Source organism: Salvelinus alpinus, chromosome 19 (genome assembly GCF_045679555.1).
Source record: "Salvelinus alpinus chromosome 19, SLU_Salpinus.1, whole genome shotgun sequence".
In the NCBI taxonomy this organism is placed as follows: Eukaryota; Metazoa; Chordata; class Actinopteri; order Salmoniformes; family Salmonidae; genus Salvelinus; species Salvelinus alpinus.
In genome coordinates, this window is record NC_092104.1 from 4,919,180 (window position 1) to 4,945,365 (window position 26,186).

The 26,186-nt window shown below is 51.0% G+C and overlaps 1 protein-coding gene across 5 annotated transcripts in view; it reads left to right on the forward strand.

Annotated features, from left to right (window-relative positions):
- wdfy3 (WD repeat and FYVE domain containing 3) overlaps positions 1-26,186 on the forward strand; it is a 260,816-nt gene that overhangs the window by 68,334 nt on the left and 166,296 nt on the right. For all 5 annotated transcript variants that reach the window (XM_071352080.1, XM_071352078.1, XM_071352076.1 and 2 more), the window contains exons 5-8: positions 3,262-3,426; positions 18,432-18,624; positions 19,016-19,202; positions 19,622-19,788. In XM_071352080.1, coding sequence (XP_071208181.1) covers positions 3,262-3,426; positions 18,432-18,624; positions 19,016-19,202; positions 19,622-19,788 — 712 coding nt within the window. The remainder of the gene's footprint in view (positions 1-3,261; positions 3,427-18,431; positions 18,625-19,015; positions 19,203-19,621; positions 19,789-26,186) is intronic.

Consider the following 26,186-nt stretch of genomic DNA (forward strand, 5'->3'; position numbering starts at 1 on the left):
TATTAAACAGTAGCCTGTAACACGTCCACACAGCAGGGATATTAAACAGTAGCCTGTAACACGTCCACACAGCAGGGATATTAAACAGTAGCCTGTAACACGTCCACACAGCAGGGATATTAAACAGTAGCCTGTAACACGTCCACACAGCAGGGATATTAAACAGTAGCCTGTAACACGTCCACACAGCAGGGATATTAAACAGTAGCCTGTAACACGTCCACACAGCAGAGATATTAAACAGTAACACGTCACACATTAGGGATATTAAACAGTAGCATGTAGTTGGTAGATGTAAGTCATTGGTCAATATAATGTTATTATAATGTAATGTGATTATATGGCAGCATGTGTGTGAAGACCAGGTCATTGCGGGACTGTGAAGCAAAACGGGACAGAACAGTCTATTTCTACTGTCTCTGTGTCGAGCATCTTTCTGCCCTGGCTGACTGACTGGCTGACTGGCTGGCTGATTGACTGACTGCCTGGCTGACTGGCTGGCTGGGGTAATGGATGTGTGTGTTCCCTGTTCCGTTGTCGCAGACAGCACGACAACACACATTCACATATGCATGCACACACACACACACACACACACACACACACACACATTCACACACACACACACACACACACACACACACACACACACACACACACACACACACACACACAGACAGACAGACAGACACACACACACACACACACACACACACACACACACACACACACACACACACACACACACACACACACACACACACACACACACACACACACACACACACACACACACACACACACACACACACACACACACACACAGCTCGGCGGTCTCAGAGAGTAAAACAAAGGGCCTCTGGGCGCCCTCCCTTCCACCTGACGTCATAGCAACAACAGCTCTCTCTCTCGGTTCATCCTCCAACACATTCTAAATTCTGCCTCCTCTCCTCCCCTCTCCTCTGCTCTCCTCCCCTCTCCTCCCCTCTCCTCCCCTCTCCTCTCCTCTGCTCTCCTCCCCTCCCCTCTCCTCTGCTCTCCTCCCCTCTCCTCCCCTCTCCTCCCCTCTCCTCTCCTCTGCTCTCCTCCCCTCTCCTCTCCTCTGCTCTCCTCCCCTCTCCTCCCCTCTCCTCTGCTCTCTCCTCTCCTCCGCTCTCCTCCGCTCTCCTCTGCTCTCCTCCCCTCTCCTCCCCTCTCCTCCCCTCCCCTCTCCTCTGCTCTCCTCCCCTCTCCTCCCCCCCCCCCCCCTCTCCTCTCCTCCCCTCTCCTCCCCTCTCCTCCCCTCTGCTCTCCTCCCCTCTCCTCTGCTCTCCTCCCCTCTCCTCCCCTCTCCTCCCCTCCTCCCCTCTCCTCCTCTGCTCTCCTCCCCTCTCCTCCCCTCTGCTCTCCTCCCCTCTCCTCCCCTCTCTCTCCCCTCTGCTCTCTTCCCCTCTCCTCCCCTCGCCCTCCCCTCTGCTCTCCTCCCCTCCCCTCTCCTCCCCTCTGCTCTCCTCCCCTCTCCTCCCCTCTGCTCTCTTCCCCTCTCCTCCCCTCGCCCTCCCCTCTGCTCTCCTCCGCTCTCCTCTCCTCTGCTCCCCTCTCCTCCCCTCTCCTCCCCTCCCCTCTCCTCCCCTCTGCTCTCCTCCCCTCTGCTCTCTTCCCCTCTCCTCCCCTCGCCCTCCCCTCTGCTCTCCTCCCCTCCCCTCTCCTCCCCTCTGCTCTCCTCCCCTCTCCTCCCCTCTGCTCTCCTCCCCTCTGCTCTCTTCCCCTCTCCTCCCCTCACCCTCCCCTCTGCTCTCCTCCCCTCTGCTCTCCTCCCCTCTGCTCTCCTCCCCTCTCCTCCCCTCTGCTCTCCTCCCCTCTGCTCTCTTCCCCTCTCCTCCCCTCGCCCCCCCCTCTGCTCTACTCCCCTCTCCTCTTCTCCCCTCTGCTCCCCTCTCCTCTTCTCTCCTCCCCTCTGCTCTCCTCCCCTCTACTCTGCTCTCCTCTCCATTCTTCTCCTCTCCTCTCCTCTCCTCTTCTCCTCGCCCTCTCCTCTCCTCTCCTCTCCTCTCCTCTCCTCTCCTCTCCTCTCTGTTCTGTTCTGTTCTGTTTTGCTCTGTGTGTCTTTGTGTTACTGCTCTTCTCAAAGATTCAGCGATATGAGTCCTCCCCTCTCCTCCCCTCTCCTCTCCTCCCCTCCTCTCCTCTCCTCTCCTCCCCTCTCCTCTCCTCTCCTCTCCTCTCCTCTCCTCTCCTCTCCTCTCCTCTCCGCTCTGCTCTGTTCTGTTCTGTTCTGTTTTGCTGTGTGTGTCTTTGTGTTACTGCTCTTCTCAAAGATTCAGCGATATGAGTCCTCCCCTCCCCTCCCCTCCCCTCTCCTCTCCTCCCCCCTCCTCCCCTCCTCAGCTCACAGCACAACACAGCAGCCTTGCACATATACACCTGTGTGTGTGTGTGTGTGTGTGTGTGTGTGTGTGTGTGTGTGTGTGTGTGTGTGTGTGTGTGTGTGTGTGTGTGTGTGTGTGTGTGTGAGCGTTTGATTGAATCATTTACATTAATAAGAACACTTCTGTTTCTGTGTTTTTCCCTCTGTGTCAATAAACAGCCATGATTTTCACACACACACACACACACAGACACACACACACACACACACACACACACACACACACACACACACACACACACACACACACACACACACACACACACACACACACACACACACACACACACACACACACACACACACACACACACACACACACACACACACACAGGCAGACAGAGGTTTGGGGAGAACTACTCTCATTACTGTACTGAGCTGTCCCCAGTACAGGTTGACAGTGTTATCAAAGTTCAAAGCCTGCCGCATGAGAGACACACACACACACACACACACACACACACACACACACACACACACACACACACACACACACACACACACATGGTGCACACACACACGGAATGAACACACACATGGTGCACACACACACGGAATGAACACACACACACACACTGGGTGCACACACGCACGGAATGATCACACACATCACACACACTTGGTGCACACACGCACAGAATGAACACACACACACACACACACACACACATGGTGCAAACACGAACGGAATGAACACACACAAGCACACTTTTCACAGGTAAGAGTGAGTCACTGTGTCTGAGTACATAACTGGTAATTACAAGGCTGATTCTGCTGGGGCTTTCTGTAACGTATGTGTGTGTCTGTGTGTGTGTGTGTGTGTGTGTGTGTGTGTGTCCTTCTCCTCCCTGTAGAAAACGGTGGACTGCATGACGACCATGTCGGTGCCCTCCACCCTGGTGAAGTGTCTGTATCTGTTCTTTGACCTTCCTCACATGGCCGAGGCCCCTGGAGCCACACAGACCTCAGAGCTGCCCCAGGCCGACCGTCGGGCCCTGCTGCAGAAGGTCTTCGCACAGGTCTGTAGTCAACCCCTATTCCCTAAACACTACTCCTTAGCCCCCCCCCCCGCTCTCTCTTTACCCCCCCTTCTCTAGCTCAATTCCCCCATATCCTGGTGAAGCTGTGTGGGGTAAGGGGTATCCTGGTGAAGCGATGTGGGGTAAGAGGGTAAGGGGTATCCTGGTGAAGCTGTGTGGGGTAAAGGGGGTAAGGGGTATCCTGGTGAAGCTGTGTGGGGTAAAGGGGGTAAGGGGTATCCTGGTGAAGCTATGTGGGGTAAGGGGTATCCTGGTGAAGCTATGTGGGGTAAGGGGGTAAGGGGTATCCTGGTGAAGCTGTGTGTGGTAAGGGGGGTAAGGGGTATCCTGTTGAAGCTATGTGGGGTAAGGGGTATCCTGGTGAAGCTGTGTGGGGTAAAGGGGGTAAGGGGTATCCTGTTGAAGCTATGTGGGGTAAGGGGTATCCTGGTGAAGCTGTGTGGGGTAAGGGGGGTAAGGGGTATCCTGGTGAAGCTGTGTGGGGTAAAGGGGGTAAGGGGTATCCTGGTGAAGCTGTGTGGGGTAAAGGGGGTAAGGGGTATCCTGGTGAAGCTATGTGGGGTAAAGGGGGTAAGGGGTATCCTGGTGAAGCTATGTGGGGTAAGGGGTATCCTGGTGAAGCTATGTGGGGTAAGGGGGTAAGGGGTATCCTGGTGAAGCTATGTGGGGTAAAGGGGGTAAGGGGTAAGTCGCTCTGGATAAGAGCGTCTGCTAAATGACTTAAATGTAAATGTATCCTGGTGAAGCTATGTGGGGTAAGGGGTATCCTGGTGAAGCTATGTGTGGTAAGGGGTATCCTGGTGAAGCTATGTGGGGTAAGGGGTATCCTGGTGAAGCTATGTGGGGTAAGGGGTATCCTGGTGAAGCTATGTGGGGTAAGGGGTATCCTGGTGAAGCTATGTGGGGTAAGGGGGTAAGGGGTATCCTGGTGAAGCTGTGTGGGGTAAGGGGTATCCTGGTGAAGCTATGTGGGGTAAGGGGGGTAAGGGGTATCCTGGTGAAGCTGTGTGGGGTAAGGGGTATCCTGGTGAAGCTATGTGGGGTAAGGGGGTAAGGGGTATCCTGGTGAAGCTATGTGGGGTAAGGGGTATCCTGGTGAAGCTATGTGGGGTAAGGGGTATCCTGGTGAAGCTATGTGGGGTAAGGGGGTAAGGGGTATCCTGGTGAAGCTGTGTGGGGTAAGGGGTATCCTGGTGAAGCTATGTGGGGTAAGGGGGGTAAGGGGTATCCTGGTGAAGCTGTGTGGGGTAAGGGGTATCCTGGTGAAGCTATGTGGGGTAAGGGGGTAAGGGGTATCCTGGTGAAGCTATGTGGGGTAAGGGGGTAAGGGGTATCCTGGTGAAGCTGTGTGGGGAAAGGGGTATCCTGGTGAAGCTGTGTGGGGTAAGGGGGGTAAGGGGTATCCTGGTGAATCTATCTGTGGTTATGGGTATCCTGGTGAAGCTGTGTTGGGTAAAGGGGGTAAGGGGTATCCTGTTGAAGCTATGTGGGGTAAAGGGGGTAAGGGGTAAGTCGCTCTGGATAAGAGCGTCTGCTAAATGACTTAAATGTAAATGTATCCTGGTGAAGCTATGTGGGGTAAGGGGTATCCTGGTGAAGCTATGTGTGGTAAGGGGTATCATGGTGAAGCTATGTGGGGTAAGGGGTATCCTGGTGAAGCTATGTGGGGTAAGGGGTATCCTGGTGAAGCTATGTGGGGTAAGGGGGTAAGGGGTATCCTGGTGAAGCTGTGTGGGGTAAGGGGTATCCTGGTGAAGCTATGTGGGGTAAGGGGGGTAAGGGGTATCCTGGTGAAGCTGTGTGGGGTAAGGGGTATCCTGGTGAAGCTATGCGGGGTAAGGGGGTAAGGGGTATCCTGGTGAAGCTATGTGGGGTAAGGGGGTAAGGGGTATCCTGGTGAAGCTGTGTGGGGTAAAGGGGGTAAGGGGTATCCTGGTGAAGCTGTGTGGGGTAAAGGGGGTAAGGGGTATCCTGGTGAAGCTGTGTGGGGTAAGGGGGTAAGGGGTAAGTCGCTCTGGATAAGAGTGTCTGCTAAATGACTTAAATGTAAATGTATCCTGGTGAAGCTATGTGGGGTAAGGGGTATCCTGGTGAAGCTATGTGTGGTAAGGGGTATCCTGGTGAAGCTATGTGGGGTAAGGGGGTAAGGGGTATCCTGGTGAAGCTGTGTGGGGTAAGGGGGTAAGGGGTATCCTGGTGAAGCTATGTGGGGTAAGGGGGTAAGGGGTATCCTGGTGAAGCTGTGTGGGGTAAAGGGGGTAAGGGGTATCCTGGTGAAGCTATGTGGGGTAAGGGGTATCCTGGTGAAGCTGTGTGGGGTAAAGGGGGTAAGGGGTATCCTGGTGAAGCTGTGTGGGATAAGGGGGTAAGGGGTATCCTGGTGAAGCTGTGTGGGGTAAGGGGGTAAGGGGTATCCTGGTGAAGCTATGTGGGATAAGGGGGTAAGGGGTAAGTCGCTCTGGATAAGAGCGTCTGCTAAATGACTTAAATGTAAATGTATCCTGGTGAAGCTATGTGGGGTAAGGGGTATCCTGGTGAAGCTATGTGTGGTAAGGGGTATCCTGGTGAAGCTATGTGGGGTAAGGGGGTAAGGGGTATCCTGGTGAAGCTGTGTGGGGTAAGGGGGTAAGGGGTATCCTGGTGAAGCTATGTGGGGTAAGGGGGTAAAGGGGTATCCTGGTGAAGCTATGTGGGGTAAGGGGTATCCTGGTGAAGCTGTGTGGGGTAAAGGGTATCCTGGTGAAGCTATGTGGGGTAAGGGGGTAAGGGGTATCCTGGTGAAGCTATGTGGGGTAAGGGGTATCCTGGTGAAGCTATGTGGGGTAAGGGGTATCCTGGTGAAGCTGTGTGGGGTAAGGGGGGTAAGGGGTATCCTGGTGAAGCTATGTGAGGTAAGGGGTATCCTGGTGAAGCTATGTGGGGTAAGGGGTATCCTGGTGAAGCTATGTGGGGTAAAGGAGTATCCTGGTGAAGCTATGTGGGGTAAGGGGTATCCTGGTGAAGCTGTGTGGGGTAAGGGGTATCCTGGTGAAGCTATGTGGGGTAAGGGGGTAAAGGAGTATCCTGGTGAAGCTATGTAGGGTAAAGGAGTATCCTGGTGAAGCTATGTGGGGTAAGGGGTATCCTGGTGAAGCTGTGTAGGGTAAGGGGGTAAGGGGTATCCTGGTGAAGCTATGTGGGGTAAGGGGGTAAGGGGTATCCTGGTGAAGCTATGTGTGGTAAGGGGGTAAGGGGTATCCTGGTGAAGCTGTGTGGGGTAAGGGGGTAAGGGGTATCCTGGTGAAGCTGTGTGGGGTAAGGGGATAAGGGGTATCCTGGTGAAGCTGTGTGGGGTAAGGGGGGTAAGGGGTATCCTGGTGAAGCTATGTGGGGTAAGGGGGGTAAGGGGTATCCTGGTGAAGCTGTGTGGGGCAAGGGGGTAAGGGGTATCCTGGTGAAGCTGTGTGGGGTAAGGGGGGTAAGGGGTATCCTGTTGAAGCTGTGTGGGGTAAGGGGTATCCTGGTGAAGCTATGTGTGGTAAGGGGTATCCTGGTGAAGCTATGTGGGGTAAGGGGTATCCTGGTGAAGCTATGTGGGGTAAGGGGTATCCTGGTGAAGCTATGTGGGGTAAGGGGGTAAGGGGTATCCTGGTGAAGCTGTGTGGGGTAAGGGGTATCCTGGTGAAGCTATGTGGGGTAAGGGGGTAAGGGGTATCCTGGTGAAGCTATGTGGGGTAAGGGGGTAAGGGGTATCCTGGTGAAGCTATGTGGGGTAAGGGGGGTAAGGGGTATCCTGGTGAAGCTGTGTGGGGAAAGGGGTATCCTGGTGAAGCTGTGTGGGGTAAGGGGGGTAAGGGGTATCCTGGTGAAGCTATGTGTGGTAAGGGGTATCCTGGTGAAGCTGTGTGGGGTAAAGGGGGTAAGGGGTATCCTGTTGAAGCTATGTGGGGTAAAGGGGGTAAGGGGTAAGTCGCTCTGGATAAGAGCGTCTGCTAAATGACTTAAATGTAAATGTATCCTGGTGAAGCTATGTGGGGTAAGGGGTATCCTGGTGAAGCTATGTGTGGTAAGGGGTATCATGGTGAAGCTATGTGGGGTAAGGGGTATCCTGGTGAAGCTATGTGGGGTAAGGGGTATCCTGGTGAAGCTATGTGGGGTAAGGGGGTAAGGGGTATCCTGGTGAAGCTGTGTGGGGTAAGGGGTATCCTGGTGAAGCTATGTGGGGTAAGGGGGGTAAGGGGTATCCTGGTGAAGCTGTGTGGGGTAAGGGGTATCCTGGTGAAGCTATGCGGGGTAAGGGGGTAAGGGGTATCCTGGTGAAGCTATGTGGGGTAAGGGGGTAAGGGGTATCCTGGTGAAGCTGTGTGGGGTAAAGGGGGTAAGGGGTATCCTGGTGAAGCTGTGTGGGGTAAAGGGGGTAAGGGGTATCCTGGTGAAGCTGTGTGGGGTAAGGGGGGTAAGGGGTATCCTGGTGAAGCTATGTGAGGTAAGGGGTATCCTGGTGAAGCTATGTGGGGTAAGGGGTATCCTGGTGAAGCTATGTGGGGTAAAGGAGTATCCTGGTGAAGCTATGTGGGGTAAGGGGTATCCTGGTGAAGCTGTGTGGGGTAAGGGGTATCCTGGTGAAGCTATGTGGGGTAAGGGGGTAAAGGAGTATCCTGGTGAAGCTATGTAGGGTAAAGGAGTATCCTGGTGAAGCTGTGTAGGGTAAGGGGGTAAGGGGTATCCTGGTGAAGCTATGTGGGTTAAGGGGTATCCTGGTGAAGCTATGTGGGGTAAGGGGGTAAGGGGTATCCTGGTGAAGCTATGTGGGGTAAGGGGTATCCTGGTGAAGCTATGTGGGGTAAAGGGGTATCCTGGTGAAGCTGTGTGGGGTAAGAGGGTAAGGGGTATCCTGGTGAAGCTATGTGGGGTAAGGGGTATCCTGGTGAAGCTGTGTGGGGTAAGGGGTATCCTGGTGAAGCTGTGTGGGGTAAGGGGTATCCTGGTGAAGCTGTGTGGGGTAAGGGGGGTAAGGGTATCCTGGTGAAGCTATGTGGGGTAAGGGGGTAAGGGGTATCCTGGTGAAGCTGTGTGGGGTAAGGGGGTAAGGGGTATCCTGGTGAAGCTGTGTGGGGTAAAGGGGGTAAGGGGTATCCTGGTGAAGCTGTGTGGGGTAAGGGGGTAAGGGGTATCCTGGTGAAGCTGTGTGGGGTAAGGGGGTAAGGGGTATCCTGGTGAAGCTATGTGGGGTAAGGGGGTAAGGGGTATCCTGGTGAAGCTATGTGTGGTAAGGGGGTAAGGGGTATCCTGGTGAAGCTGTGTGGGGTAAGGGGGTAAGGGGTATCCTGGTGAAGCTGTGTGGGGTAAGGGGATAAGGGGTATCCTGGTGAAGCTGTGTGGGGTAAGGGGGGTAAGGGGTATCCTGGTGAAGCTATGTGGGGTAAGGGGGGTAAGGGGTATCCTGGTGAAGCTGTGTGGGGCAAGGGGGTAAGGGGTATCCTGGTGAAGCTGTGTGGGGTAAGGGGGGTAAGGGGTATCCTGTTGAAGCTGTGTGGGGTAAGGGGTATCCTGGTGAAGCTATGTGTGGTAAGGGGTATCCTGGTGAAGCTATGTGGGGTAAGGGGTATCCTGGTGAAGCTATGTGGGGTAAGGGGTATCCTGGTGAAGCTATGTGGGGTAAGGGGGTAAGGGGTATCCTGGTGAAGCTGTGTGGGGTAAGGGGTATCCTGGTGAAGCTATGTGGGGTAAGGGGGTAAGGGGTATCCTGGTGAAGCTATGTGGGGTAAGGGGGTAAGGGGTATCCTGGTGAAGCTGTGTGGGGTAAAGGGGGTAAGGGGTATCCTGGTGAAGCTGTGTGGGGTAAAGGGGGTAAGGGGTATCCTGGTGAAGCTGTGTGGGGTAAGGGGGTAAGGGGTAAGTCGCTCTGGATAAGAGCGTCTGCTAAATGACTTAAATGTAAATGTATCCTGGTGAAGCTATGTGGGGTAAGGGGTATCCTGGTGAAGCTATGTGTGGTAAGGGGTATCCTGGTGAAGCTATGTGGGGTAAGGGGGTAAGGGGTATCCTGGTGAAGCTGTGTGGGTTAAGGGGGTAAGGGGTATCCTGGTGAAGCTATGTGGGGTAAGGGGGTAAGGGGTATCCTGGTGAAGCTGTGTGGGGTAAGGGGTATCCTGGTGAAGCTGTGTGGGGTAAAGGGTATCCTGGTGAAGCTATGTGGGGTAAGGGGGTAAGGGGTATCCTGGTGAAGCTATGTGGGGTAAGGGGTATCCTGGTGAAGCTATGTGGGGTAAGGGGTATCCTGGTGAAGCTGTGTGGGGTAAGGGGGGTAAGGGGTATCCTGGTGAAGCTATGTGAGGTAAGGGGTATCCTGGTGAAGCTATGTGGGGTAAGGGGTATCCTGGTGAAGCTATGTGGGGTAAAGGAGTATCCTGGTGAAGCTATGTGGGGTAAGGGGTATCCTGGTGAAGCTATGTGGGGTAAGGGGGTAAGGGGTATCCTGGTGAAGCTATGTAGGGTAAAGGAGTATCCTGGTGAAGCTATGTGGGGTAAGGGGTATCCTGGTGAAGCTGTGTAGGGTAAGGGGTATCCTGGTGAAGCTATGTGGGGTAAGGGGGTAAGGGGTATCCTGGTGAAGCTATGTGGGGTAAGGGGTATCCTGGTGAAGCTATGTGGGGTAAAGGGGTATCCTGGTGAAGCTGTGTGGGGTAAGAGGGTAAGGGGTATCCTGGTGAAGCTATGTGGGGTAAGGGGTATCCTGGTGAAGCTGTGTGGGGTAAGGGGTATCCTGGTGAAGCTGTGTGGGGTAAGGGGGGTAAGGGTATCCTGGTGAAGCTATGTGGGGTAAGGGGGTAAGGGGTATCCTGGTGAAGCTGTGTGGGGTAAGGGGGTAAGGGGTATCCTGGTGAAGCTGTGTGGGGTAAAGGGGGTAAGGGGTATCCTGGTGAAGCTGTGTGGGGTAAGGGGGTAAGGGGTATCCTGGTGAAGCTGTGTGGGGTAAGGGGGTAAGGGGTATCCTGGTGAAGCTATGTGGGGTAAGGGGGTAAGGGGTATCCTGGTGAAGCTATGTGTGGTAAGGGGGTAAGGGGTATCCTGGTGAAGCTGTGTGGGGTAAGGGGTATCCTGGTGAAGCTGAAGGGGGTAAGGGGTATCCTGGTGAAGCTGTGTGGGGTAAGGGGGGTAAGGGGTATCCTGGTGAAGCTATGTGGGGTAAGGGGGGTAAGGGGTATCCTGGTGAAGCTGTGTGGGGTAAGGGGTATCCTGGTGAAGCTGTGTGGGGTAAGGGGGGTAAGGGGTATCCTGTTGAAGCTGTGTGGGGTAAGGGGTATCCTGGTGAAGCTATGTGGGGTAAGGGGGGTAAGGGGTATCCTGGTGAAGCTGTGTGGGGTAAGGGGTATATTGGTGAAGCTATGTGGGGTAAGGGGGGTAAGGGGTATCCTGTTGAAGCTGTGTGGGGTAAGGGGTATCCTGGTGAAGCTATGTGGGGTAAGGGGGGTAAGGGGTATCCTGGTGAAGCTGTGTGGGGAAAGGGGTATCCTGGTGAAGCTGTGTGGGGTAAGGGGGGTAAGGGGTATCCTGGTGAAGCTATGTGTGGTAAGGGGTATCCTGGTGAAGCTGTGTGGGGTAAAGGGGGTAAGGGGTATCCTGTTGAAGCTATGTGGGGTAAAGGGGGTAAGGGGTAAGTCGCTCTGGATAAGAGCGTCTGCTAAATGACTTAAATGTAAATGTATCCTGGTGAAGCTATGTGGGGTAAGGGGTATCCTGGTGAAGCTATGTGTGGTAAGGGGTATCATGGTGAAGCTATGTGGGGTAAGGGGTATCCTGGTGAAGCTATGTGGGGTAAGGGGTATCCTGGTGAAGCTATGTGGGGTAAGGGGGTAAGGGGTATCCTGGTGAAGCTGTGTGGGGTAAGGGGTATCCTGGTGAAGCTATGTGGGGTAAGGGGGGTAAGGGGTATCCTGGTGAAGCTGTGTGGGGTAAGGGGTATCCTGGTGAAGCTATGCGGGGTAAGGGGGTAAGGGGTATCCTGGTGAAGCTATGTGGGGTAAGGGGGTAAGGGGTATCCTGGTGAAGCTGTGTGGGGTAAAGGGGGTAAGGGGTATCCTGGTGAAGCTGTGTGGGGTAAAGGGGGTAAGGGGTATCCTGGTGAAGCTGTGTGGGGTAAGGGGGTAAGGGGTAAGTCGCTCTGGATAAGAGTGTCTGCTAAATGACTTAAATGTAAATGTATCCTGGTGAAGCTATGTGGGGTAAGGGGTATCCTGGTGAAGCTATGTGTGGTAAGGGGTATCCTGGTGAAGCTATGTGGGGTAAGGGGGTAAGGGGTATCCTGGTGAAGCTGTGTGGGGTAAGGGGGTAAGGGGTATCCTGGTGAAGCTATGTGGGGTAAGGGGGTAAGGGGTATCCTGGTGAAGCTGTGTGGGGTAAAGGGGGTAAGGGGTATCCTGGTGAAGCTATGTGGGGTAAGGGGTATCCTGGTGAAGCTGTGTGGGGTAAAGGGGGTAAGGGGTATCCTGGTGAAGCTGTGTGGGATAAGGGGGTAAGGGGTATCCTGGTGAAGCTGTGTGGGGTAAGGGGGTAAGGGGTATCCTGGTGAAGCTATGTGGGATAAGGGGGTAAGGGGTAAGTCGCTCTGGATAAGAGCGTCTGCTAAATGACTTAAATGTAAATGTATCCTGGTGAAGCTATGTGGGGTAAGGGGTATCCTGGTGAAGCTATGTGTGGTAAGGGGTATCCTGGTGAAGCTATGTGGGGTAAGGGGGTAAGGGGTATCCTGGTGAAGCTGTGTGGGGTAAGGGGGTAAGGGGTATCCTGGTGAAGCTATGTGGGGTAAGGGGGTAAAGGGGTATCCTGGTGAAGCTATGTGGGGTAAGGGGTATCCTGGTGAAGCTGTGTGGGGTAAAGGGTATCCTGGTGAAGCTATGTGGGGTAAGGGGGTAAGGGGTATCCTGGTGAAGCTATGTGGGGTAAGGGGTATCCTGGTGAAGCTATGTGGGGTAAGGGGTATCCTGGTGAAGCTGTGTGGGGTAAGGGGGGTAAGGGGTATCCTGGTGAAGCTATGTGAGGTAAGGGGTATCCTGGTGAAGCTATGTGGGGTAAGGGGTATCCTGGTGAAGCTATGTGGGGTAAGGGGTATCCTGGTGAAGCTGTGTGGGGTAAGGGGTATCCTGGTGAAGCTGTGTGGGGTAAGGGGGTAAGGGGTATCCTGGTGAAGCTGTGTGGGGTAAGGGTATCCTGGTGAAGCTATGTGGGGTAAGGGGGTAAGGGGTATCCTGGTGAAGCTGTGTGGGGTAAGGGGGTAAGGGGTATCCTGGTGAAGCTGTGTGGGGTAAAGGGGGTAAGGGGTATCCTGGTGAAGCTATGTGGTGTAATGGGGTAAGGGGTATCCTGGTGAAGCTATGTGTGGTAAGGGGTATCCTGGTGAAGCTATGTGGGGTAAGGGGGTAAGGGGTATCCTGGTGAAGCTGTGTGGGGTAAGGGGGTAAGGGGTATCCTGGTGAAGCTATGTGGGGTAAGGGGGTAAGGGGTATCCTGGTGAAGCTGTGTGGGGTAAAGGGGGTAAGGGGTATCCTGGTGAAGCTATGTGGGGTGTAGGGTAAGGGGGTAAGGGGTATCCTGGTGAAGCTGTGTGGGGTAAAGGGGGTAAGGGGTATCCTGGTGAAGCTGTGTGGGGTAAGGGGGTAAGGGGTATCCTGGTGAAGCTATGTGGGATAAGGGGGTAAGGGGTAAGTCGCTCTGGATAAGAGCGTCTGCTAAATGACTTAAATGTAAATGTATCCTGGTGAAGCTATGTGGGGTAAGGGGTATCCTGGTGAAGCTATGTGTGGTAAGGGGTATCCTGGTGAAGCTATGTGGGGTAAGGGGGTAAGGGGTATCCTGGTGAAGCTGTGTGGGGTAAGGGGGTAAGGGGTATCCTGGTGAAGCTATGTGGGGTAAGGGGGTAAAGGGGTATCCTGGTGAAGCTATGTGGGGTAAGGGGTATCCTGGTGAAGCTGTGTGGGGTAAAGGGTGTCCTGGTGAAGCTATGTGGGGTAAGGGGGTAAGGGGTATCCTGGTGAAGCTATGTGGGGTAAGGGGTATCCTGGTGAAGCTATGTGGGGTAAGGGGTATCCTGGTGAAGCTGTGTGGGGTAAGGGGGGTAAGGGGTATCCTGGTGAAGCTATGTGAGGTAAGGGGTATCCTGGTGAAGCTATGTGGGGTAAGGGGTATCCTGGTGAAGCTATGTGGGGTAAGGGGTATCCTGGTGAAGCTGTGTGGGGTAAGGGGTATCCTGGTGAAGCTGTGTGGGGTAAGGGGGTAAGGGGTATCCTGGTGAAGCTGTGTGGGGTAAGGGGGGTAAGGGGTATCCTGGTGAAGCTGTGTGGGGTAAGGGGGTAAGGGGTATCCTGGTGAAGCTGTGTGGGGTAAAGGGGGTAAGGGGTATCCTGGTGAAGCTGTGTGGGGTAAGGGGGTAAGGGGTATCCTGGTGAAGCTGTGTGGGGTAAGGGGGTAAGGGGTATCCTGGTGAAGCTATGTGGGGTAAGGGGGTAAGGGGTATCCTGGTGAAGCTATGTGTGGTAAGGGGGTAAGGGGTATCCTGGTGAAGCTGTGTGGGGTAAGGGGGTAAGGGGTATCCTGGTGAAGCTGTGTGGGGTAAGGGGATAAGGGGTATCCTGGTGAAGCTGTGTGGGGTAAGGGGGGTAAGGGGTATCCTGGTGAAGCTATGTGGGGTAAGGGGGGTAAGGGGTATCCTGGTGAAGCTGTGTGGGGCAAGGGGGTAAGGGGTATCCTGGTGAAGCTGTGTGGGGTAAGGGGGGTAAGGGGTATCCTGTTGAAGCTGTGTGGGGTAAGGGGTATCCTGGTGAAGCTATGTGTGGTAAGGGGTATCCTGGTGAAGCTATGTGGGGTAAGGGGTATCCTGGTGAAGCTATGTGGGGTAAGGGGTATCCTGGTGAAGCTATGTGGGGTAAGGGGGTAAGGGGTATCCTGGTGAAGCTGTGTGGGGTAAGGGGTATCCTGGTGAAGCTATGTGGGGTAAGGGGGTAAGGGGTATCCTGGTGAAGCTATGTGGGGTAAGGGGGTAAGGGGTATCCTGGTGAAGCTGTGTGGGGTAAAGGGGGTAAGGGGTATCCTGGTGAAGCTGTGTGGGGTAAAGGGGGTAAGGGGTATCCTGGTGAAGCTGTGTGGGGTAAGGGGGTAAGGGGTAAGTCGCTCTGGATAAGAGCGTCTGCTAAATGACTTAAATGTAAATGTATCCTGGTGAAGCTATGTGGGGTAAGGGGTATCCTGGTGAAGCTATGTGTGGTAAGGGGTATCCTGGTGAAGCTATGTGGGGTAAGGGGGTAAGGGGTATCCTGGTGAAGCTGTGTGGGTTAAGGGGGTAAGGGGTATCCTGGTGAAGCTATGTGGGGTAAGGGGGTAAGGGGTATCCTGGTGAAGCTGTGTGGGGTAAGGGGTATCCTGGTGAAGCTGTGTGGGGTAAAGGGTATCCTGGTGAAGCTATGTGGGGTAAGGGGGTAAGGGGTATCCTGGTGAAGCTATGTGGGGTAAGGGGTATCCTGGTGAAGCTATGTGGGGTAAGGGGTATCCTGGTGAAGCTGTGTGGGGTAAGGGGGGTAAGGGGTATCCTGGTGAAGCTATGTGAGGTAAGGGGTATCCTGGTGAAGCTATGTGGGGTAAGGGGTATCCTGGTGAAGCTATGTGGGGTAAAGGAGTATCCTGGTGAAGCTATGTGGGGTAAGGGGTATCCTGGTGAAGCTATGTGGGGTAAGGGGGTAAGGGGTATCCTGGTGAAGCTATGTAGGGTAAAGGAGTATCCTGGTGAAGCTATGTGGGGTAAGGGGTATCCTGGTGAAGCTGTGTAGGGTAAGGGGTATCCTGGTGAAGCTATGTGGGGTAAGGGGGTAAGGGGTATCCTGGTGAAGCTATGTGGGGTAAGGGGTATCCTGGTGAAGCTATGTGGGGTAAAGGGGTATCCTGGTGAAGCTGTGTGGGGTAAGAGGGTAAGGGGTATCCTGGTGAAGCTATGTGGGGTAAGGGGTATCCTGGTGAAGCTGTGTGGGGTAAGGGGTATCCTGGTGAAGCTGTGTGGGGTAAGGGGGGTAAGGGTATCCTGGTGAAGCTATGTGGGGTAAGGGGGTAAGGGGTATCCTGGTGAAGCTGTGTGGGGTAAGGGGGTAAGGGGTATCCTGGTGAAGCTGTGTGGGGTAAAGGGGGTAAGGGGTATCCTGGTGAAGCTGTGTGGGGTAAGGGGGTAAGGGGTATCCTGGTGAAGCTGTGTGGGGTAAGGGGGTAAGGGGTATCCTGGTGAAGCTATGTGGGGTAAGGGGGTAAGGGGTATCCTGGTGAAGCTATGTGTGGTAGAGGGGTAAGGGGTAAGTCGCTCTGGATAAGAGCGTCTGCTAAATGACTTAAATGTAAATGTATCCTGGTGAAGCTATGTGGGGTAAGGGGTATCCTGGTGAAGCTATGTGTGGTAAGGGGTATCCTGGTGAAGCTATGTGGGGTAAGGGGGTAAGGGGTATCCTGGTGAAGCTGTGTGGGGTAAGGGGGTAAGGGGTATCCTGGTGAAGCTATGTGGGGTAAGGGGGTAAAGGGGTATCCTGGTGAAGCTATGTGGGGTAAGGGGTATCCTGGTGAAGCTGTGTGGGGTAAAGGGTGTCCTGGTGAAGCTATGTGGGGTAAGGGGGTAAGGGGTATTCTGGTGAAGCTATGTGGGGTAAGGGGGGTAAGGGGTATCCTGTTGAAGCTGTGTGGGGTAAGGGGTATCCTGGTGAAGCTGTGTGGGGTAAGGGGGTAAGAGGTATCCTGGTGAAGCTATGTGGGGTAAGGGGTATCCTGGTGAAGCTATGTGGGGTAAAGGGGTATCCTGGTGAAGCTGTGTGGGGTAAGAGGGTAAGGGGTATCCTGGTGAAGCTATGTGGGGTAAGGGGTATCCTGGTGAAGCTGTGTGGGGTAAGGGGTATCCTGGTGAAGCTGTGTGGGGTAAGGGGGTAAGGGGTATCCTGGTGAAGCTGTGTGGGGTAAGGGTATCCTGGTGAAGCTATGTGGGGTAAGGGGGTAAGGGGTATCCTGGTGAAGCTGTGTGGGGTAAGGGGTATCCTGGTGAAGCTGTGTGGGGTAAAGGGGGTAAGGGGTATCCTGGTGAAGCTGTGTGGGGTAAGGGGTATCCTGGTGAAGCTGTGTGGGGTAAAGGGGGTAAGGGGTATCCTGGTGAAGCTATGTGGTGTAATGGGGTAAGGGGTATCCTGGTGAAGCTATGTGTGGTAAGGGGGTAAGGGGTATCCTGGTGAAGCTGTGTGGGGTAAGGGGGTAAGGGGTATCCTGGTGAAGCTGTGTGGGGTAAGGGGGTAAGGGGTATCCTGGTGAAGCTGTGTGGGGTAAGGGGGGTAAGGGGTATCCTGGTGAAGCTATGTGGGGTAAGGGGGGTAAGGGGTATCCTGGTGAAGCTGTGTGGGGTAAGGGGTATCCTGGTGAAGCTGTGTGGGGTAAGGGGGTAAGGGGTATCCTGGTGAAGCTGTGTGGGGTAAGGGGGGTAAGGGGTATCCTGTTGAAGCTGTGTGGGGTAAGGGGTATCCTGGTGAAGCTATGTGGGGTAAGGGGGGTAAGGGGTATCCTGTTGAAGCTGTGTGGGGTAAGGGGTATCCTGGTGAAGCTATGTGGGGTAAGGGGGGTAAGGGGTATCCTGGTGAAGCTATGTGGGGTAAGGGGTATCCTGGTGAAGCTGTGTGGGGTAAGGGGTATCCTGGTGAAGCTGTGTGGGGTAAGGGGTATCCTGGTGAAGCTGTGTGGGGTAAGGGGTTTCCTGGTGAAGCTATGTGGGGTAAGGGGGTAAGGGGTATTCTGGTGAAGCTATGTGTGGTAAGGGGTATCCTGGTGAAGTTTTGTGGGGTAAGGGGTATCCTGGTGAAGCTATGTGGGGTAAGGGGGTAAGGGGTATCCTGGTGAAGCTATGTGGGGTAAGGGGGGTAAGGGGTATCCTGGTGAAGCTGTGTGGGGTAAGGGGTATCCTGGTGAAGCTATGTGTGGTAAGGGGTATCCTGGTGAAGCTATGTGGGGTAAGGGGGTAAGGGGTATCCTGGTGAAGCTATGTGTGGTAAGGGGGTAAGGGGTATCCTGGTGAAGCTATGTGGGGTAAGGGGGGTAAGGGGTATCCTGGTGAAGCTGTGTGGGGTAAGGGGGGTAAGGGGTATCCTGGTGAGGCTGTGTGGGGTAAGGGGGGTAAGGGGTATCCTGGTGAAGCTGTGTGGGGTAAGGGGGGTAAGGGGTATCCTGGTGAAGCTGTGTGGGGTAAGGGGGGTAAGGGGTATCCTGGTGAAGCTATGTGGGGTAAGGGGTATCCTGGTGAAGCTGTGTGGGGTAAGGGGGTAAGGGGTATCCTGGTGAAGCTATGTGGGGTAAGGGGGTAAGGGGTATCCTGGTGAAGCTGTGTGGGGAAAGGGGTATCCTGGTGAAGCTGTGTGGGGTAAGGGGGGTAAGGGGTATCCTGGTGAAGCTATGTGTGGTAAGGGGTATCCTGGTGAAGCTGTGTGGGGTAAGGGGGGTAAGGGGTATCCTGGTGAAGCTATGTGTGGTAAGGGGTATCCTGGTGAAGCTGTGTGGGGAAAGGGGTATCCTGGTGAAGCTGTGTGGGGTAAGGGGTATCCTGGTGAAGCTATGTGTGGTAAGGGGTATCCTGGTGAAGCTGTGTGGGGTAAGGGGTATCCTGGTGAAGCTATGTGTGGTAAGGGGTATCCTGGTGAAGCTGTGTGGGGAAAGGGGTATCCTGGTGAAGCTGTGTAGGGTAAGGGGGGTAAGGGGTATCCTGGTGAAGCTGTGTGGGGAAAGGGGTATCCTGGTGAAGCTGTGTGGGGTAAGGGGTATCCTGGTGAAGCTGTGTGGGGTAACGGGTAAGGGGTATCCTGGTGAAGCTATGTGTGGTAAGGGGGTAAGGGGTATCCTGGTGAAGCTATGTGTGGTAAGGGGTATCCTGGTGAAGCTGTGTGGGGTAACGGGTATAGTAAAGTGTTTTTAATAGGTTAAAACTATTTTTATTACTGTGTTGTTACTAGATCCTGGTGAAGCTGTGTAGCTTTGTCTCTCCTGCGGAGGAACTGGCCCAGAAAGACGACCTCCAGCTACTCTTCTCTGCCATCACGTCGTGGTGCCCCCCCCACAACCTGCCCTGGAGGAAGAGCGCCGGCCAGGTCCTCACCACCATCTCACGACACGGACTCAGCGTCAACGTCATCAAGTATATCCACGGTGAGAGTTTGGGGTTGGTTGTGTTGGCAAAATTCAGAAAATATTCCCATCATTTCCAGAAATCTTGTTGAGAGGATTTCCACTTGAAATTGTTAAATAAATTCCAGTTTTATTCCCTCCAAAAATTGTCAAGCTGCTTCCAAACGGGAATTCTGGGAAAACCTGTGCATTTTGGGAACGTTTTCAGAATTTTTACAACCCTAAATGGTTGGTGTCCGTGTACCGAGAACATGCAGATGGATGGACACAATGGTGTGTGTGTGTGTGTGTGTGTGTGTGTGTGTGTGTGTGTGTGTGTGTGTGTGTGTGTGTGTGTGTGTGTGTGTGTGTGTGTGTGGCTGCTGCCATATTAACCTCCCTCCCTCCCTCCCTCCCTCCCTCCCTCCCTCAGAGAAAGAGTGCCTGGCCACATGTATCCAGAACATGCAGCAGTCAGATGACCTCTCACCCCTGGAGATCGTAGAGATGTTTGCTGGTCTGTCCTGCTTCCTGAAGGACTCCAGCGACGTCTCTCAGACCCTGCTGGACGACTTCAGGATGTGTCAGGGATACACATTCCTCTGCGACCTCATGCTCAGGTAGGCTAATATTAGAGGTGTGTGTGTTTCAATATCAACAACTCTATCTCCCCCCAGGTGAGATACTACTAATAACATAACACACTATGTTGTAGAGGAAGAGGAAGGGGTTAACCCCTTCCTCTTCCTCTACAACATAGTGTGTTATGGTATTAACCCCTTCCTCTACAACATAGTGTGTTATGGTATTAACCCCTTCCTCTACAACATAGTGTGTTATGGTATTAACCCCTTCCTCTACAACATAGTGTGTTATGGTATTAACCTCTTCCTCTACAACATAGTGTGTTATGGTATTAACCCCTTCCTCTCCTCTACAACATAGTGTGTTATGGTATTAACCCCTTCCTCTTCCTCTTCAACATAGTGTGTGTTACTTGTTTCACTATATTAAATATACCCCCCCCCCACCCCCCCAGATTGGAGCAGGCCAAAGAGGAGGACAGCAGTGATGCTCTGAAGGATCTGGTCAACCTGGTGACGCTTCTGACCACCTACGGCATGACGGATCTCAAACCGGCCGGTCTCACCACTGGAGCTCCCTTCCTCCTGCCCGGCTTCGTACTCCCACAGCCTTCTGGGAAAGGTAGAGTCGTCCGAGCGTCATCACGGCTCCAGAGTTTACTGAGCCCACTGCCACACCTTCCCTAGTTAACGTCTTGAGCATAGAAACGGAGTTGGTAGAACGAGTTTCTCCATTTTAGTCAACAATTCCTTAATGCTTGTAGCCAGATTGCCATGGTATGAATAACATGCCGTTCAACGAATTCTATTTGTATGAGCTTGTGAGTCTCTGTGTGTGTGTGAAAACCAAAACTGTCCAGAACGTGTTAGTGTCATAGAAGTGGGTGGGTCTGTGTGTTAGTGTCATAGAAGTGGGTGGGTCTGTGTGTTAGTGTCATAGAAGTGGGTGGGTCTGTGTGTTAGTGTCATAGAAGTGGGTGGGTCTGTGTGTTAGTGTCATAGAAGTGGGTGGGTCTGTGTGTTAGTGTCATAGAAGTGGGTGGGTCTGTGTGTTAGTGTCATAGAAGTGGGTGGGTCTGTGTGTTAGTGTCATAGAAGTGGGGGGATCTGTGTGTTAGTGTCATAGAAGTGGGTGGGTCTGTGTGTTAGTGTCATAGAAGTGGGGGGATCTGTGTGTTAGTGTCATAGAAGTGGGTGGGTCTGTGTGTTAGTGTCATAGAAGTGGGTGGATCTGTGTGTTAGTGTCATAGAAGTGGGGGGGTCTGTGTGTTAGTGTCATAGAAGTGGGTGGGTCTGTGTGTTAGTGTCATAGAAGTGGGGGGATCTGTGTGTTAGTGTCATAGAAGTGGGTGGGTCTGTGTGTTAGTGTCATAGAAGTGGGGGGATCTGTGTGTTAGTGTCATAGAAGTGGGTGGGTCTGTGTGTTAGTGTCATAGAAGTGGGTGGATCTGTGTGTTAGTGTCATAGAAGTGGGTGGGTCTGTGTGTTAGTGTCATAGAAGTGGGTGGGTCTGTGTGTTAGTGTCATAGAAGTGGGTGGGTCTGTGTGTTAGTGTCATAGAAGTGGGTGGGTCTGTGTGTTAGTGTCATAGAAGTGGGTGGGTCTGTGTGTTAGTGTCATAGAAGTGGGTGGGATCTGTGTGTTAGTGTCATAGAAGTGGGTGGGTCTGTGTGTTAGTGTCATAGAAGTGGGTGGGTCTGTGTGTTAGTGTCATAGAAGTGGGTGGGTCTGTGTGTTAGTGTCATAGAAGTGGGTGGGTCTGTGTGTTAGTGTCATAGAAGTGGGTGGGTCTGTGTGTTAGTGTCATAGAAGTGGGGGGGATCTGTGTGTTAGTGTCATAGAAGTGGGTGGGTCTGTGTGTTAGTGTCATAGAAGTGGGTGGGTCTGTGTGTTAGTGTCATAGAAGTGGGTGGGTCTGTGTGTTAGTGTCATAGAAGTGGGTGGGTCTGTGTGTTAGTGTCATAGAAGTGGGGGGATCTGTGTGTTAGTGTCATAGAAGTGGGTGGGTCTGTGTGTTAGTGTCATAGAAGTGGGTGGGTCTGTGTGTTAGTGTCATAGAAGTGGGTGGGTCTGTGTGTTAGTGTCATAGAAGTGGGGGGATCTGTGTGTTGGTGTCATAGAAGTGGGTGGGTCTGTGTGTTAGTGTCATAGAAGTGGGTGGATCTGTGTGTTAGTGTCATAGAAGTGGGTGGGTCTGTGTGTTAGTGTCATAGAAGTGGGTGGGTCTGTGTGTTAGTGTCATAGAAGTGGGTGGGTCTGTGTGTTAGTGTCATAGAAGTGGGTGGGTCTGTGTGTTAGTGTCATAGAAGTGGGTGGGTCTGTGTGTTAGTGTCATAGAAGTGGGTGGGATCTGTGTGTTAGTGTCATAGAAGTGGGTGGGTCTGTGTGTTAGTGTCATAGAAGTGGGTGGGTCTGTGTGTTAGTGTCATAGAAGTGGGTGGGTCTGTGTGTTAGTGTCATAGAAGTGGGTGGGTCTGTGTGTTAGTGTCATAGAAGTGGGTGGATCTGTGTGTTAGTGTCATAGAAGTGGGTGGGTCTGTGTGTTAGTGTCATAGAAGTGGGTGGATCTGTGTGTTAGTGTCATAGAAGTGGGTGGATCTGTGTGTTAGTGTCATAGAAGTGGGTGGATCTGTGTGTTAGTGTCATAGAAGTGGGTGGATCTGTGTGTTAGTGTCATAGAAGTGGGTGGGTCTGTGTGTTAGTGTCATAGAAGTGGGTGGGTCTGTGTGTTAGTGTCATAGAAGTGGGTGGGTCTGTGCGCCTCAACAGAGAAGTGACACGTTGTGATCAACAGGGAAGTCCGGCTGTCTGCACTGACCTGTCCTCTGACTCAGCCTGCAGTTAAATGGAAAATCAAAATCAAACTTTATTGGTCGCGTACACAGTTTAGCAGGGCGGCAGGTAGCCTAGCGGCTAGCGGGTTAGAGCGTTGGGTCAGTAACTGATAGATCGCTGGTTTGAATATCCGAGCCGACGAGGTGAAAAATCTGTCGATGTGCCCTTGAGAAGGTCACCCATCATTTGCTCCAGGGACCTATATACCTATCATACTAGGTATATACTGGCCCTGACTGGCCCTGTAAAACAACACCTATCATACTACTATGACTGACCCTGTAAAACAACACCTATCATACTACTATGACTGACCCTGTATAACAACACCTATCATACTACTATGACTGACCCTGTAAAACAACACCTATCATACTACTATGACTGACCCTGTAAAACAACACTTATCATACTACTATGACTGACCCTGTAAAACAACACCTATCATACTACTATGACTGACCCTGTAAAACAACACCTATCATACTACTATGACTGACCCTGTAAAACAACACCTATCATACTACTATGACTGACCCTGTAAAACAACACCTATCATACTACTATGACTGACCCTGTAAAACAACACATCATACTACTATGACTGACCCTGTAAAACAACACATCATACTACTATGACTGACCCTGTAAAACAACACCTATCATACTACTATGACTGACCCTGTAAAACAACACCTATCATACTACTATGACTGACCCTGTAAAACAACACCTATCATACTACTATGACTGACCCTGTAAAACAACACCTATCATACTACTATGACTGACCCTGTAAAACAACACTTATCATACTACTATGACTGACCCTGTAAAACAACACCTATCATACTACTATGACTGACCCTGTAAAACAACACCTATCATACTACTATGACTGGCCCTGTAAAACAACACCTATCATACTACTATGACTGACCCTGTAAAACAACACCTATCATACTACTATGACTGACCCTGTAAAACAACACCTATCATACTACTATGACTGGCCCTGTAAAACAACACCTATCATACTACTATGACTGACCCTGTAAAACAACACCTATCATACTACTATGACTGACCCTGTATAACAACACCTATCATACTACTATGACTGACCCTGTAAAACAACACCTATCATACTACTATGACTGACCCTGTAAAACAACACTTATCATACTACTATGACTGACCCTGTAAAACAACACCTATCATACTACTATGACTGACCCTGTAAAACAACACCTATCATACTACTATGACTGACCCTGTAAAACAACACCTATCATACTACTATGACTGACCCTGTAAAACAACACCTATCATACTACTATGACTGACCCTGTAAAACAACACATCATACTACTATGACTGACCCTGTAAAACAACACATCATACTACTATGACTGACCCTGTAAAACAACACCTATCATACTACTATGACTGACCCTGTAAAACAACACCTATCATACTACTATGACTGACCCTGTAAAACAACACCTATCATACTACTATGACTGACCCTGTAAAACAACACCTATCATACTACTATGACTGACCCTGTAAAACAACACTTATCATACTACTATGACTGACCCTGTAAAACAACACCTATCATACTACTATGACTGACCCTGTAAAACAACACCTATCATACTACTATGACTGACCCTGTAAAACAACACCTATCATACTACTATGACTGACCCTGTAAAACAACACCTATCATACTACTATGACTGACCCTGTAAAACAACACATCATACTACTATGACTGACCCTGTAAAACAACACATCATACTACTATGACTGACCCTGTAAAACAACACCTATCATACTACTATGACTGACCCTGTAAAACAACACATCATACTACTATGACTGACCCTGTAAAACAACACATCATACTACTATGACTGACCCTGTAAAACAACACATCATACTACTATGACTGACCCTGTAAAACAACACCTATCATACTACTATGACTGACCCTGTAAAACAACACCTATCATACTACTATGACTGACCCTGTAAAACAACACCTATCATACTACTATGACTGACCCTGTAAAACAACACCTATCATACTACTATGACTGACCCTGTAAAACAACACCTATCATACTACTATGACTGACCCTGTAAAACAACACCTATCATACTACTATGACTGACCCTGTAAAACAACACATCATACTACTATGACTGACCCTGTAAAACAACACATCATACTACTATGACTGACCCTGTAAAACAACACCTATCATACTACTATGACTGACCCTGTAAAACAACACCTATCATACTACTATGACTGACCCTGTAAAACAACACATCATACTACTATGACTGACCCTGTAAAACAACACATCATACTACTATGACTGACCCTGTAAAACAACACCTATCATACTACTATGACTGGCCCTGTAAAACAACACCTATCATACTACTATGACTGGCCCTGTAAAACAACACCTATCATACTACTATGACTGACCCTGTAAAACAACACCTATCATACTACTATGACTGACCCTGTAAAACAACACCTATCATACTACTATGACTGACCCTGTAAAACAACACCTATCATACTACTATGACTGACCCTGTAAAACAACACCTATCATACTACTATGACTGACCCTGTAAAACAACACATCATACTACTATGACTGACCCTGTAAAACAACACCTATCATACTACTATGACTGACCCTGTAAAACAACACATCATACTACTATGACTGACCCTGTAAAACAACACATCATACTACTATGACTGACCCTGTAAAACAACACCTATCATACTACTATGACTGACCCTGTAAAACAACACCTATCATACTACTATGACTGGCCCTGTAAAACAACACCTATCATACTACTATGACTGACCCTGTAAAACAACACATCATACTACTATGACTGACCCTGTAAAACAACACATCATACTACTATGACTGACCCTGTAAAACAACACCTATCATACTACTATGACTGACCCTGTAAAACAACACCTATCATATTACTATGACTGACCCTGTAAAACAACACCTATCATACTACTATGACTGACCCTGTAAAACAACACCTATCATACTACTATGACTGACCCTGTAAAACAACACCTATCATACTACTATGACTGACCCTGTAACACAACACCTATCATACTACTATGACTGACCCTGTAAAACAACACCTATCATACTACTATGACTGACCCTGTAAAACAACACCTATCATACTACTATGACTGACCCTGTAAAACAACACCTATCATACTACTATGACTGACCCTGTAAAACAACACCTATCATACTACTATGACTGACCCTGTAAAACAACACATCATACTACTATGACTGACCCTGTAAAACAACACCTATCATACTACTATGACTGACCCTGTAAAACAACACATCATACTACTATGACTGACCCTGTAAAACAACACATCATACTACTATGACTGACCCTGTAAAACAACACATCATACTACTATGACTGACCCTGTAAAACAACACATCATACTACTATGACTGACCCTGTAAAACAACACCTATCATACTACTATGACTGACCCTGTAAAACAACACCTATCATACTACTATGACTGGCCCTGTAAAACAACACCTATCATACTACTATGACTGACCCTGTAAAACAACACATCATACTACTATGACTGACCCTGTAAAACAACACATCATACTACTATGACTGACCCTGTAAAACAACACCTATCATACTACTATGACTGACCCTGTAAAACAACACCTATCATATTACTATGACTGACCCTGTAAAACAACACCTATCATACTACTATGACTGACCCTGTAAAACAACACCTATCATACTACTATTACTGACCCTGTAAAACAACACCTATCATACTACTATGACTGACCCTGTAACACAACACCTATCATACTACTATGACTGACCCTGTAAAACAACACCTATCATACTACTATGACTGACCCTGTAAAACAACACCTATCATACTACTATGACTGACCCTGTAAAACAACACCTATCATACTACTATGACTGGCCCTGTAAAACAACACCTATCATACTACTATGACTGACCCTGTAAAACAACACATCATACTACTATGACTGACCCTGTAAAACAACACATCATACTACTATGACTGACCC